General features: G+C 40.3%; 1 protein-coding gene across 1 annotated transcript; it reads left to right on the top strand.

The window, feature by feature from the left end:
- Nucleotides 1–984: 984 nt before the first annotated feature.
- Nucleotides 985–12,484, top strand: LOC140244986 (nmrA-like family domain-containing protein 1). The gene is made up of 6 exons (XM_072324580.1): nucleotides 985–1,129; nucleotides 8,688–8,803; nucleotides 9,575–9,652; nucleotides 9,993–10,155; nucleotides 11,674–11,870; nucleotides 12,296–12,484. The coding sequence occupies exons 1-6, from the start codon at nucleotides 985–987 to the stop codon at nucleotides 12,482–12,484; spliced, it is 888 nt and encodes a 295-aa protein (XP_072180681.1).
- The last annotated feature ends 3,470 nt before the right edge of the window (nucleotides 12,485–15,954 follow it).

Consider the following 15,954-nt stretch of genomic DNA (forward strand, 5'->3'; position numbering starts at 1 on the left):
GTGCATGTTGTGTCGATATACATACAATTGTTTATATATATCTCTGGTTTTTTTTTTTGTGGAAGAGCTAGAAGTATATCGATAGGTGTGTGTGGGGATGTGGGGGTGGGGAAGGGGGCTGAAGCCCTAGTCTCTCTCCCACCCTGTCCCCCTGCCCCTGCAGAGTATATAAAGACTGTTGAGAGACTCATCAGGGCGGATCCAGGAATGCCGTAAAGGGGGGCGCAAACAATATTTTTGGTGCTACTTCCGGGCTTCATCTCATTTTTTAAAATTTCTTTTGTCTTAAATAGGAAATAATGGGTTAAGGGTTAGGTAGGGTTGTATTTATGGTTAAATTGGCCGTTAAATTAGTCGAAGGGACATTAGGGAGTCCTTCGAGAATAAAAAGTTGAAGACCAAAGGAAAAAAAAAACGAGAAAAGGGAGGAGGAAAGATGCTATGCTGTGGAAACTCGCGTAAACGCCGTTTGGTGGGGCCGCATTCACGAGTATTTTTTAGGACTTTTCGATTGCGTGGACGTGGCCGCCAGTCTCGTACGGAAGCGGCTCGAAATGGCCGCAGTCCACTTGGCACGACCGCGGTGTTATCATACATTTCGATTTCAGGGCACGCCGTTCGTGACGTACTGTGATGACGTCATCACGTCATAAATCTCTGGTGGCCGTGAAATCCCTCGAATACATCACGCGTTAGCGATTCTGGCGTTGGACGTGCTGGAGAACCTTGAACATGAGCAGTTCCTTAAAATGACGTCATTTCCTCGACGGCCACGTCCACGGGGGGAATCGAAAAGTCCCTAGGATATACGGTGGAAGAAAGCCCCACCGCCGTGCTAATCTTCCGATGAACGACACACGGCGGGGCTGAATTCATGAGTAGAAACAGGCGAACCGCTGTAGTATTAGTACGGACACGCAGTGGTAGGGCCTATTTCACGAGTATGCCCACTATACTCTAATTTCGTTGACTCCTTTGAGAAAAATGAGCAAGTTAATAAGCGTGTTCGAAGCTACTGATACGCAGGGAGGATCTGTCGTCAGGGGCCTGCTGGAAAATACATCTTACAAGGTGCGAGGAATCACAAGGAATGTGGAGAGCGCTGAGGCAAAGGCTTTGAGCGAGCAAGGTACTAGTATGGCGTATAGACAAAGCTCTTGTTCTTTTCTTGTGTGTGTCCTATCCTTTTTATGTCGCCCTCTTGTGTTTAATAACCGCATAAGCCTATCGCACCGCGCGGCGAACGAATCGTTTTGTGTTTAATAACCGCATAAGCCTATCGCACCGCGCGGCGAACGAATCGTTGGCAAAGTGATCGCGACACCTCACAAATTACTACTCCACGAAAAAAGAAAAAAAAAAAAGAAAAAAAAAGTGGGGTTGGGTCTACCACATAGTCTACCATCTACGAGCCCTCTCTGATACTGAGCTACAGAGGGTGGTTTTATTGATGTATGATATTCAGCTCTTCTGCCATATGCGTGAGGGTGATGCAGATCGTATGTCGACAGGGGAAATCCCGTTGTAACATGATTCGATACAACGAGAATCCGCTTATAACGAGATGAATCGCCCGGTCCCAAATAGATTAGCGTGTTAGCCTATGGTGATATGGAGTTCCGGTTATTGCAAGATAATTTTTGGACAAAAAAAAAAAAAGACGATTATCTTTGCGTGCAAGCAGAGACTACTAACATCTGCCAGTGCAAAACAATCACAATCAAGGTGACGCGCCGCAAGTTCATACAGTTAAGATCGTTTCGAGGGCTAGGGCTGTGATGAAACAGCATCGGAATATTTATAAGCTAAAACTTTCGCTATTTATGCCGAAATGTTATCACAAACACTATACAATTCGAATTAATGTTCTTCAGTGTCTAAAACAAGAAAAAAAAAATGGTGTACATGTATTTACGTATCCGAAATGTTTCCAAAGATACGTAACGGGATCAAGTTTCTAACTGTGAGCGGAGAAAACAGCGAATTGAAATTTTGAACATGTTCAAAAATCCTCTGCGATAAGAAAAACTGGTTGCACAAATGAAAACTGTTTTTTAGTTTGATCACAACTGTTACCGAGCCCTGACGAAAGTTAGAATCTACTATTATTCGATACTTTCGCAAACATTAGCCGCTCAGTTATGATACCCATTTATTGTATAAGATAAATTGAGTTAGATGTCAAAGTTAGAATACGATGGGGGCGTCGGATGATAAAATTCTAATTAACTCAACTCTAGCTTCTCGAAATACAAATACATGTACTATTTAAGTCGATTTTGCAATCCACAGTTACCCGGTACGTGTACTGGTTTTTGTTTTCGTAAACGGCTTTCACCCGTCAGTCTCGTCGGTTAACCCGTTCCGTACGGGAACCCGGTGGTTTGTATATTAAGTCTATGGGGATTTCAGAATTCAGTATGGAACGGGTCAAAACATTCAAGCAAAGCACGCATTCAACCTGATGCATCGCAACAAGCTGGAAGCACATGACGCTCTTGCAGTAAAAGTAGCACGCGTTTCGCTCATCGCACTGTACCGTATGTATAATAGCGAGAGAATAGATAGGATGTTGGGCACGGTCTCCTTGGAGGAAATAAAATACAAGAGTATAAATATTGTGGTGTAAACTTTCACCATAATACAAGTGGTTTATATCAATAATTTGTCATAATATCACTCGCAGCTTTCATCGATCCACGCGAGTTTGATACGCTAAACGCAGCGTTGATAGCGCGATTACCTTACCTTTGGTTGCATCAATTTTGCTTCATCTCTCTCGCTCTCTTGTCAGATGTGCAGATTGATCGGCATGGGGATAACAAATTCAAGGCAGGCCCCATTTACGACATGAGCATATGATTTGTCAAATCTGAAATATTCGATAACAAGCGTCGGGAAAAAAAATAATTGTAATTATCGCGAGAATGCTGCTCTTGCATTTTACTGTCGCATTTCTTGTTTTTCTACTCATCAATATGACGTCGTCATGTTATTTAATGTATGTAACCCAATTTTAACAGAGCATGTTTATAATTATAAAGTGTACACTAGCCTGCAGCCTGGATTTTGATCCTATGCAAAATTCTTTCAACCATAGACCTATGATGCAGGGGTTGCGGGGCGGGGGTGGTGGTGGGATGGGAGTGCTTAAATGGGCTGCAACTCTCCCCCTCCTTTGGATCTTGGGAAAAAAAAACCAAATACAAAAAGACAAATCCTTAAAAAAAATAAAGCAAAGGACTCCGGGGGAGGGGAGGGGGAAAGCAGAGCACTACCCCCTCCCCGGTCGTATGGTAGTTAATACGGCTTACAAGGTGCGTGATGGAATCACTGTAGTAACGTAGAGAGCGCAAAGGCGAATTAGAGGGTTTGCTGGATTTTGAGCTCGCAAAGGGATGGTGTATGATAATGATATCGCCGTGTATGTAATTCACCTGCTTTTGTGCAATGCCATGCGCAGGTATAATGCCAAGATTGTGCATTTATTTTTGTGTAGCGCAGAGTAAGGAGGGCGCGCGCCCTTTTGTTGTCAGCACGCTCTTCGAGAAATGGGTCACTGGGTATTATAATTATAGCACTTCCAGTCGGTCTCTAATACCGGAGGAACTTCGCGTGTCGAGTGAATTTCCGAGGATGGAGCGTGCATTGATTGTTTTCCGATGATAACAAAATTGAACTGCGACCCAGTTTCTTCAAAAAACTGAAGTAGTATACTAAGTAGATCCTTTTAACCTATAAAAAGGATACATTTGTCAGATTTTGATTTCGTAAAAATCAGCCAACCATCCAACCAAAAACTCAACGGCAATTTCCTTTGTCCCCCACCAAAAATTATGTAAGTATAGAGTCTCTTTCCAATGGCTGGAAGTATAATTGATTTCCAACCATGCGCTACTTTAAACCGTTCTGGCATTGTCTTAAATTATACTTGGCTAAGCATATGCAAATAAGTATTTCATTAGATTAGCTTGCTTTTTAGTGGACCTCTCAGTTCTTTTTTTTTTCCAACAGAAACATAACCTTGTATTTTTTTGCGTATACATGCATGTAACTTTATTATTGTATCATTTGATATCATTTGCAAGATGTATGTACACGATTGTGATATGATTCCTAATTTATACTGTGTTATGTTCTGTTGGAAAAAGGAGAAGAATACAATAAAATGAAATGAAATGAAATGAAATGAAATGTTGGTTCACGATGACCGGATATCAATGGATATTGCAGCCATTTGTCCCATCAGTCAAAATCTCTCTCCCCACTCCCACTCCCCGACACACACACAAGACAGGAAACACACACACACACAAAACAAAACAAAACAAAAATAGAAAAACAATTGGAGAGTGCAGACCCATATTGTGAATTATACCCTGTATTTTAGTCAAACATTTATATCACCTGCAGGGGCGGATTCAAGAATTCCGTAAAGGGGAAGCACCTTTACAAAATCAAAGGGGAGATGCGTACTCACCCCCATTTTTTCTATTCATTTCTTTTGCTTTAACAAATAAACCACACACACACACACACACACACACAAAACCACACACAAAAAAAGAGGGGCGCCGCCCGCCCGATGCGCCCCCTCTGGATCCGCCACTTACTTGCGTTATTAGAGTTCTTGACCATAAAAAGATACCTTCACGACCGACCAATCGTTACTGCTTCCGCCGTACTTTCTGGCTAAGATCGCGAGGACTCAGAGGGTCGCAAAAGCAACCGCGCCATGTAGGACTCATGACGGACCATACTTTTGTTGAAAACGAAGAAAGTACCTGAAAAACGAACAAAACAAAACAAACAAACAAACTGAAAGGTCATGTGCCAATATGCACATGAGCTAATTATGAACTGCTTTTTATGATAGCAATTAGAACAAACCCAAGCCGCCAAAGCGAAATTTTGCCCCATTAGATACATATAAAGGCGTTACGAACGGGGAAGAACTTCGAAATTATCACAAAACAATATGTAATTTCTAGCGATATCATGAGCGTTTGTGTGTAACTTTAAGGGAAAACTTCCGGATGATCCTCATACCTTAGCATTTGAACATCTTAAATTGGTTAAACTAGTTACAGAGTTTCAGAAATATACTTGCGATGAGGAAATTAGAATGTTTTCAAAATTCATTAAAAAAATCAAAATGAACGAGGATGGTGAAATTAAAGCTTTACACACGAATGCATGATTGGATGTTCAAGGAAGCAGAACAAAAGAATAAAGCATGCATGAATTCTACACAGGTGAAGTTAAGCAAGTGCAATTACAGTGCTGCATTACTGAAATATGTATGCCTCCTATGTCATCTTCCTCGTTCAATGTAATTCTTTTTTTTTTTGATTTTTCAGAATATTCATTTATCTTCTCAGGGACCACAATGAGTTCCCCAAATCTATCGATTTAAGTACTTCACTTACTGAGTAAATTATGAAAATTGTATGGTATTCTCCTTTAGGGACCTACAAATCAGTTATGTTCTTCTGAAAACATGTCCTCTTTGTCTTGCCTCACACCATCTCAAGTGACTCTATTACACTCGATAACTACACCGAATAAAGTTATTTTTTCCGTTTCTGTATTATACAATGTTAGGGTGTGAGATCCGCGGGAGGAACTAATATCTAATATCCAAAATTTGAACTTACCTGGCAAATCAAAATTACGAATACCAGGCTACTTTATGTGATATTTGGTATTTTTGAAGTTATTTGTTTATTTGTTTGTTTTTTACGTTTTCTTGAATGTGTTAACTTTCGAATTGCCTCTTTACTGTTCACGTTGACATCTTCTGTAGAGACGTGACAACAACGTAGGCCTACAGAATTGGTGATACAAATTCAAGGTGGACTGTAAAGTATACTGGTTGAGGTGAAAATTCAGCTTGTAACGTTTTGCGAGATGTTTAGAAACCACTCTATGGAATGTTAAAGAGCATACAATTTTAAGGGGAATCAAACGTTTACTTAATGAAATCGGTTTTGAAATGACTGAGATATCTAAAAACGAGGTAAAACAAAGAGATCCTAATAAAAGTCATGGCCTGTCAATTTTATATGGATCGCTTTTTGGATATCTCGGCCATTTCAAGGCCAATTTTCATCAAATAAACATTGAATCTTGAAATTACACGCTCTTTCATATTTCATAAGAGGCTTCTCATTATCTCACTAAAAATGTTATACTTAATTAAATCTGAATCCTCACATCAAGCAGTACTGTACAGTCCCTTTAAGGGCTATCTCACTAGAGGAGAAGTAATAGCAGCGATTGTCGCAACGCTTGCCCCTCGAAAGACCCAAAAGTGGCACGCCCTCTCACCAAAAAGGCGACTCCGGAGCGACGTCTGAGACATCTTCAAACAAGGTAACGCCTTATTCTTCCGGAAGTCAGCAGGACTTCTCCGAGACGCTTTCTTAGTTGCCAGGACGTCTCCGCGAAGTCTCCACATCGTCGCCATTTATAGAGGTTGTAATTGGTCTCCGCAAGGTTGAGAGACGTCTTGCAGACGTTGCGGACAATGTCATTCACTGCGACGTGGCCGCAACAAGGGAGACGCCGCGGGGATGCAGTCAGTCCGCAGCACCCGATAATTCGCTCGTATTTATTCAACTCGTATGCAAGCCCGCTGTAGGCTTGCATACGTAATGAGCTGCGTAAGGGGATTTTGTCCTTGGGCTTTCGGCAACAAAAATACACTTTATGTTCAGAAATTTGGTATCAAATTCAAGGAAAATATGTAAAATATCGTCACATGTTACTCAAATTATTGTAAATGAAAAATATCATCGCGTAATTTGAGCTTGAAAAATGATGAAAAAGGTAATTCGTGCAGTACACGTTCAAGACGTCAAAAAATATCAAGTTCACCATGCGTCTCAATGAAAATGCTTTATTTGGTAGTCCATCTCCTAATCTTTGTATCCACGTAAATATCTTGACAATTTGTTGCTTAATCCGGTCAGGAACCAGTAAAATATACATCGATGTCAGTGCTGATCAGCTTGAAACCGTGTAATCTCAAGAGTAAGCTCTCTCATTGGACAGCGCTTACATTCAGCGCTTGCATTACGTTATTACGCTGCTACATAACGGTTTCATGCCACTTGCGGTTTCTTGGCATGCGTGTAGTTCAAGCGCTGAATGCAAGCACTGTCCAATGAGAGAACGCTTTCGCGCCACAGTACACTTTGCGTGGAGCATACTTCCGGCTTAGTAGTGAATTTTACAGACATTTCAAAACGGAAAAACTAGTATAAATCATGCTTGCGTCTCCTTGACTCCAATATATGATGAGCATCTAAGTTTCCTCTCTACGAAAAAGCCAAAATCAGAAACAACAGTTTCTTAATCCGGTCAGGAACCAAAAAAGAACTTTAGACGACAAAATCTTCCGTGAAAAGCAGGTAAAATTTACGCAAATTCAACTGATAATAGGGAGTTTTCGATTGGGTGAACGAGAAGGACGTGCCGCCGAGCGCAACCGTACGTCAAGGCGTCACGTCAGTACGTTGACCCGCTGCTAAAACACATTTCGATTTCGTGACGCCGCGGCGTCACGTCTCGTGCGTGGCGTGTGCAGGAGGCAACCTGTGCCTTGCGTGCATATACTAGTATGCGGAATTTGTGACTCGTTTATGTACTTGTAATATTTATTTTGTCTTTGACTAGATGCGTATCCTGGGAGGAATTATGTGGATTTTAAAACATGATGCATGGTAAGACTACTAGGCAAATGCACTGCTGCACTAGCTAGGCCAAAAGCACCAAGATCTGTTTGCGTAAAGCATTACGTGTAAATGCATGTGTGGGACTACGGTAGGCAGTTGCAAATTGCGAAACAGTGAAAACGGACAAATAAAGTATGTACCAAAGGCTGTAGTTTGTATGTCAGCGCTGCTGCTGTGACGTATCGAGATCATAAGCTTTCATGTAATTAGAATATAAATATTCTCTCGAAAGAAAAAGGAAAACAGGTGAACTGAGCACGGATTTCCCGAGAGTCATCGTGCTCTTCCGCACGATACCCGAGAGGAGTTTGACGTCATAGCAAGGTGGGTTGAGCGCGGCGCAACCGATTTGGGTGGACGGTGATAACCGGGGTTAACGCGTTCGAAATTTGTGCGACGAGCCGAGGGTCGACACTCGCGCATGCGCAGTACGTAAAAACTACGTCATAACAGGGTGACGCCTGGCTCAACGTGCAAATCGAAAAGTCCCTAATATAGTCATGATAAGATCCGATGTTTTACGCAAATTTAGTATCAAAATAAAGATCAAAGTCTGGAGAACAATTTACTGTGACTTGTAGCCATGACAAATGTATGTACAAGTCGCTACACTGTGAAAACCATAGCCCTATCAAAGTCTCGCAAAATCTCGCACGACGAGACACCTTTCGAACGCAAAGATCGTCAACGAGAGTGCTGAATAAATCTTGCCGGATCGGCTCATTAGCATACGTGCTGCGGACTGACTGGGATGTCTCCAACACCAGCTGAAAACTACAAAAAGTCTCCGGCTGGTCTCCAAAAGACATCGTGGACACGTCTCCGCAACTAGCAAAATTTTAGTCACCATCAGCTCGCCACCGAGTCTCTAAACCAATAATATACCAACAGCATGTACTTTACTGGAATATAAATTATTACAAATTAGCACACTCTTTTTACCAACAGGTGTCGAGATGGTGCAGGCATCCATGGAGGACGTTGCGTCTCTAGAGGGGGCCCTGGCGGGAAGCTACGGTGTGTTTGCAGTCACAAACTACTGGGAAATGTTTAAAGTGCCAATGGTGAGAATGGGTTTAACAATCTTCTTTTATGTATGAGGATCTTTCAGTGATTTTTGGAAGACCAGGTTACGCAGGAATGGTATGTTACCCTCTCCTTTTTTTTTCATCGTTAAAATTTGCGAAATTATAGCAATGGTATATTAGTATATCCTCGATTTCCCTCTTTTTGAAAACGTTTCCAACAACATAATTAATTGTTAGAAGGTGTATGTAGAGCACCTGCATTATCGAAGGAAATTGAATAAAATTCGCTGATTAGAAGGGGAGATCCAAGTTATATAGACACGGTCTACATGAGAAGCCGTCAGGCGATATAGGTTTGATTGTATGCGAGTAACTGCGTAACTAACCCAAATTTGTACGTTTCACATCTGTTTTCGCAACCAGTAGGTGATCAATATCATACTAAGTAGTAGGTACGTGATAAACAGTGACGTGAAGATTATTTTGGGTTGTAAACAGCCCTCTTCTACATGTTCGTAGAGTTCTTTGGTGCGGCTCTTCCGATTTTGAAGATGTTGTTCCAAACATGGACCCTACCACATAGGGTCCATGTTCCAAGTGACTTGGCAACGAGCCATCTAAAGACATAATATCCCAAAGACAGGGATTTTTTTCCTTCTATACCGTAGTATGTCCAGTAAGCTTAGGATTTGGGGGGGGGGGGTTGTTTGTTTGTTTGTTTGTTTGTTTGTTGTAATGAAATTCTGCATATTCTTGGAATATTTTATTAACTTGTCAGTGGGTATCTTACTTTTCGTTCTTCTTCAGGGCAAGAACATCGTTGATGCAGCTGAGGAAGTCGGCGTCCAGCACATTGTCTATAGTGGCTTGCCTGCGGTCAAAAAGGTATGAATGCATAATGTCAACGCAAAGTAATGTGCTCTTTCAATATGATGTACATGTGAAAATATGCTGATTTTTCGTCATTGGGTATTATGTTCTTTGTATCGTTGTGTATGCATGATTTGTTCTAATATTGCTGCATTCCTTAACTCACTTATCAGGTATTAGGGTTTAGTTCTACTTAAATCTCTCGGTGTTCCTGATACATGCTTTACTTGTTTTTCATTCATCTGGATATCATTCGCTCAGCTGATTTTGTTTTTGCCATTTATTCTTATTCATTTGTACAAACACAACATATATATATATATTTTTGTTTAATTTCTTTCTTTTTTGTTTTAAGCTGACTGGTGAGGCATGCTCCCATTTCGACGGTAAGTCAGAGGTGGACGAATACATGTTCCAGTCTGGTTTGACAGCAACGTCGGTTCAATATGCAGCATACATGGAAAACTTCCTGGCAGAAACAAATTACACGAAGCTTGAATCGGGAGGATATCTCTTCAGTAAGTATGTCATGTCTGTCGTCAGGACCAGCTAATACGCAACTCATGTGTTTCCAATTCGGAAATGTCACACCTTTTAGATGAAACTTGATTTCAGAGAAAACGTTGCACTGTGTTTAAGATTTTGCGCTGATCGTTTGACGTAAATGTCAATAAATGATTGCCGCTAAAGCCTTCAACGCACTGTGCATGAGCGCATGTAGGACATTATTACTTGCCCTTGATATGTATGTGTTCGTATGGTCAGTCTGTCGTTGTGTATGTTTGTCTGTCCATTTGTACCTTAGTTCCTGTAACCTTTGGAACTTCCCATATAACCACTCAAAGTAAACTCATTTGATTTTAGTCCTTCGGGGCTTACAGCCAAACAAGCTTGCTTTCATGTAGGTCCCGTTATACTTCTCTTTGTACAACCCGGAACGGAGATTTCGACCAGTTATCATTATAGTTATACCATGTGTATCATACTACAAATGTATATTGTTTTTGTTTGTTTTGTTCATCATTGACAAGGTACAAGAACTTGTGCTATTACTTGTGATGTAATATTGATATATATGAGAAGTATGAAATAAAAAAAAAGGATTGAAAATGAAATTGAAATAGATTGCGAGGCCAGTTGTCACAGATAAAGGGCTTATGGAGAAATGAAAATTCATGTTTGATGCAATGATTCCAGAAGCATTGGCTCACTTCTACTAGTATACCAGACTCTGTTATCCCGTTACACCGATTTACACTGGCTTCCGATTCGTAAACGAATATTGTTTAAGATTTTTTTGATTGTATATAAGTCACTCATCGGTCAAGCCCCCGGGTACATATCCGAATTATTATTATTTAAACCTCGTAGTCACACTCACAATTTGCGCAGTTTTAAGGACACTCTTCTTTTACAAATTCCAACATGTAAAACAAAAGTAACACTGGGAGACATAGCATTTGCCTGTGCAGCTCCCAAACTCTGGAATGATCTACCAATAGAAGTCCGGAAATCCCCAACAGTAGCAGTCTCTAAATCGCGGCTCAAAACACATCTTTTCGTTTAACTGTTCATTATTATCAAGCACATCAGAAGCTTTTGCAGCGCAGAAGAATATATGTCTATAGGTTTTGCGCTTTATTAATTGATATATTATTATTATTACACTGTGTGAATGACCAATGCGATCCTTGTATACAATAAAATTGGTCAAATTAAATTCCATCAAAGTTCGTATGAGGACATGCCCTGAGATGCCATTGTGATAGATGTATATCAACAATCAAAGAAGGACGTGGGGAAAAATGTTGCTGTTTACAGCCTTTAGGTGTCAGAAACATCACAATGCACTTTCTTCATTTAGTTATGAAAAAGGGGCGTGGTATACGAAGTTTGAAAGTTCCCAACGCAAGCCCAGGAAGCAGTATAGGTCTTCAGTGCAGCAGATTACGAACAGATATATTGGGAACAGAGCGTAGTCCTTGTAATGACAAAAACGAAGACTAATTATTTTCTTCATTCCGACGTACCATCAGACTTTCCAATGCGTGAGACACCGCTTGACCTCATCTACGCCCGCTCTGCGGGGGCTGCGGTGGCCGCTATCTTCAATGACGTCGAGAAGTTCAAAGGAAGGGTGATTTCGCTGTCAGGGGACAGGAAGACGGTGGCAGAATATTGCGACATCATCAACAAAGTTCTTGGGCCACCAGCACAAGTGAACCCCAATCCCGTATGTTAGAACATGTTATTCAATTTTAGATTGGTCAGCTTGATTCGTTTAACATTGAATACTCACCATTAAGCAAAAACAGGATGCTTAATCAGTCACTTATGTACGAGCGAGCAGTAAAAAATAATGTGCTGCTGCAACAGTAACAACATCGTACGAATCATGGTGGACAGTTGAACAACACCTATAAACATTAAACATCATCAAGCCAACCACATTAGCCATACCCATGAAATATTTCTGTTGAGTCATAAAATAAGTCTTTGAAGTCTGTCGAGGTCTATCGAGAACTTTCACGAAGTCAAAATCACGTAAAAGCAGCCGATGTAATGATGACACATTGTCTTCAGTAAATGAAAATGAATAAGCATTGGTTTCCTTTTTATTTATTTTTTTTCTCGTTTATTCACTTTATTCAACGGCAGATGTCTCCTGAAGAATTTGGAAAACTAAGCTTCCCCGGAGTCGATGACCTTGCAGCTATGTTTGCCTTCTACCAGACGGAGCACCCCAAGTACAGTGTCAGCGAGACAAAAAGCCTGGATCCTAAGACTAAGGATTTTATGGCGTTCGTACAAGATAACAAGGAGAAGATTCGTACAATCCTGAAGTAATACCCCCCCCCCCCCCATATGAGGTTTTACATATCAAATGTCGTTATACCAAGGAGGTATACCTCCTTGGTTATACAGTGTATCCCCGTTATAACGACGTCCTCGGGACCGGCAAATTTCATTCATTGTATCGAATTTCATTGTAGTTGAACAGTATAAATAGCATATAAAGACATATAGATGATACTTTTCGGGCCTGGATTTTGATTTCGTTGTATCAAGAATTTTGTTATAACGGTAGTGCACTGTATTTGAAGTAGTATAGGAGCCCTTGTTTCAGAAACAGGCATGAGTAGCATCAATAAAGTTATAATTACATCATTAACTGCTACGGTGATTGGTAATGTAATTATTTCAGATGGTGTGGTTGTAATGGAAAGAAAGAAAAAATAGCAAACTGACCAAAAAAAGTTATCTTCAAAAGATTTTTTTTTAAAATCAAAATAATAAACAAGCCATTTTATTAGAAATACGAGAATATTCTTGTCTCTACGAAATAAATCAAAGAAAGAAACTAACAGACACAAACCCCACAAACATTACTTCTCCAACTTAAGTGTCCTCTCTGAGACCAGTAAAATGGCTTTAGAAGTGCTACTTTTGCAATTGCAGGATATGTTGTATTACATGTATATTGTTCTGTTCTTCTTGGAAGAAGCGAAATCCGACTTGGTCAAGTCCACATTCGAACCGGAGTTGGGACGTCCTTTGTATAGTCTGCCCAACAGTGGGAAGTGCATTCGTTACAAGTCTTGAAGAGAGAAAGTATAGGAGTTTCTTTCTAATTAGTGATGAATTTTGAAGACATCTTCTGTGGTGATTTTTAGCAAAAAGACTGGTAGAAACGCATACAATGCGAATACGACTGCATGTTATAGCTATTAAGCCGAAATCCATTAAAACGATACAGTATATTGTAGCTTCATTATATCTTTGCACTCTGTATTATACCAGTCATTTGCATGAATGTAAGGAGGGGGGGGGGGGGGGGTGCCTACGTATAACATGATATGCCAAACAAACAGGAGATCAGGGTTAACTGTAGTTATAGTTTAGCAATAATACTGGAGGCTTACTTAATGACTACATGAAGTCGACAACGGCTGAATATTGTATGCAAGACAGAAAATGAGACAAAAAAACAACAACCAAGAAAACAAACTTGGAAACAGAGAAATGTTTACTATGAGCTGCATGACGTGTTTTAAAGTGTTAGATAAAAGTACCCCGTGTAGGTAAATGTAATGGGTGATATTTGGAGAAGAACCGTCTACATTCTGTACGTGTCAATTCTCCTGCTTTCAAGTCATAATTCGAAGCAGTTATAAGTAATTGTGAGAAAAGTAATAATTTTACCATCATTGGATGGATTGTTTTGGACGGATGTTTACATGCTTGATCAGAAGTGTTTTTCTGTTGGTGATATTATAACCATACGGAGATTTCTCATGTCAGACGTAGGGAATGAATTCTATATGCCAGCTTTTGTTGCCAATGTATTATTATGTATGAGTTCTGATACATATCTATATAGTAAATAAAATGTGTCAGGTGCCCATTTCTGTTTTATACAGCAATTCGGTCCTTTAAGCGGAACTAACAACATTGCGACTGGAAACCTAGACTAGATGTGAAGCTCTGATAATGATACGATGTAGGGAGTGAAACATGCGGGTGATTAGCAAACATGCGTGCTGTATGTGGACCAAAGACGACAGAACGAACGCGAATAATCGCCTTACTTGTTACAGGTGGAATCGCCCCTTACTTGTCGATAAAAATTCTCTCCAGAGATATCAGGTATAGAAGAGCAACCCTAAAACGGGAAAATCGATTCTCGATGTGGGTGTGTCTGACCATGGAGCTACTAACAGAGAAGCTCCATGGTCTGACCATGGTGCATGTGCAAACTCTCCAAAAAGCGTCATTTCTTAGGACGGCGAGAATCCTTGGAAAAGTGCTAGAAGTATAAGGTTTCAAAATGATTGACGTGATACAAAATGCATTGATCCCCGAGAGACATGTTGTGATGATAGAGACAGTAATGGTTTAGGTTTGAGAAGAAAGAGGAAGAGGAGAGAAGAAGATACCATTTTAGAATGTTCAGACATTTATAACAATCTCCAGCTGTGTATGCGAAGACATGAGACTATTGATGAACGTGAATTTTAAAGGGATTGTATAGTTTTGGTTGAGACCTAATTTCAGGTTTCGAACTTTTTTGGTGAGATAATGAGAAACCTCATATGATATATGAAAGAGCATGTAATTCTATGAGGAATTCAATGTTTATTTGATGAAAATTGGTTTTGAAATGGCCGAGATATCCAAAAAAGAGTGATTAAAGTGTGGGACCTACACTTTATTACGATCGCTTTGTTTTACTTTGTGTTTTTGATGTTTCAGTCATTCCAAACCCGATTTTCATCAAATAAACTTTGAATTCCTTATATCTAAGTGTTTTCTTGGTATCTCGCAAAAAGTTAAAAGCCCAATTCTCATCTCCACCAATACTGTACCATCCCTTTAAGCATAAATCCAAATGTATCTGTTGAGTCAGTATATGTTTAATGCATTCAGAGAGATTATCCCACTGCTGATAGGATGCTGACTGACAGAGATCGGGAACGGTAAGATTGAGTATTGGTAGGAGGAAGTATCTGTGAGACCGCAAGTTTTGGGAAGGTGAACATTCCGTCACTATAAAGGTGTTGGAGATAGACCGGTGCAGTGTTTCTCAAACATATTTTGAAAGTTAACAAAGGAATCTTCCGGCTTGTTTTATCATTTTTCGGGGACACCCTGCTTAGAATATTTTCTTTCTTTACTGTCTTGATCATGGGTATCCTTCAGCCGTGTGTATAGTGTTTCAGTGGCGTTACTATGTCCTGAAATTGACACAAGATGGAGATATGAATATGGAAATTTCAATTTCACACGAAGTTGACCAAGAATTTGGATAAAAGCCAATCACAAGTCAAAGCAAATACAATGCCTACAGAAAGCCATACGGTGAAACCCGAGTGGCGCCAATTAATGTTTGGCAATCCAAAGGTTCAGTTTATGACAAATATTCACATCTTCGTGCAACCTTCTAATGAGGTTCGAACCTCATTAGAAGGTTGCACGAAGATGTGAATATTCATCATAAACTGAACCTTTGGATTGCCAAACATTAATTGGCGCCACTAACGAAATTAATGTTGTATCCATTATGCGAATGACCTGAAGCTTACTAAAAGATCAGAGCCGAATTTGAACATTTCCTCTATCGTGTGTCCATCTTTCCTCCATTTCCGGACAGTGTGGCACCTACATTATGCACCCCACACCCCTACCCCACGCTTCGATTGTAGGACGGAACCCTCTGGAAATAATGCATGTTGTTGTTATTTTCCCCGATCTTTTGTTTTGTTGTCGATTCGTTCGAATTGTATCGATATTGATGTGTGTGCGTGTGTGTGTAAGGG

Source organism: Diadema setosum, chromosome 22, assembly GCF_964275005.1.
Source record: "Diadema setosum chromosome 22, eeDiaSeto1, whole genome shotgun sequence".
In the NCBI taxonomy this organism is placed as follows: domain Eukaryota; kingdom Metazoa; phylum Echinodermata; class Echinoidea; order Diadematoida; family Diadematidae; genus Diadema; species Diadema setosum.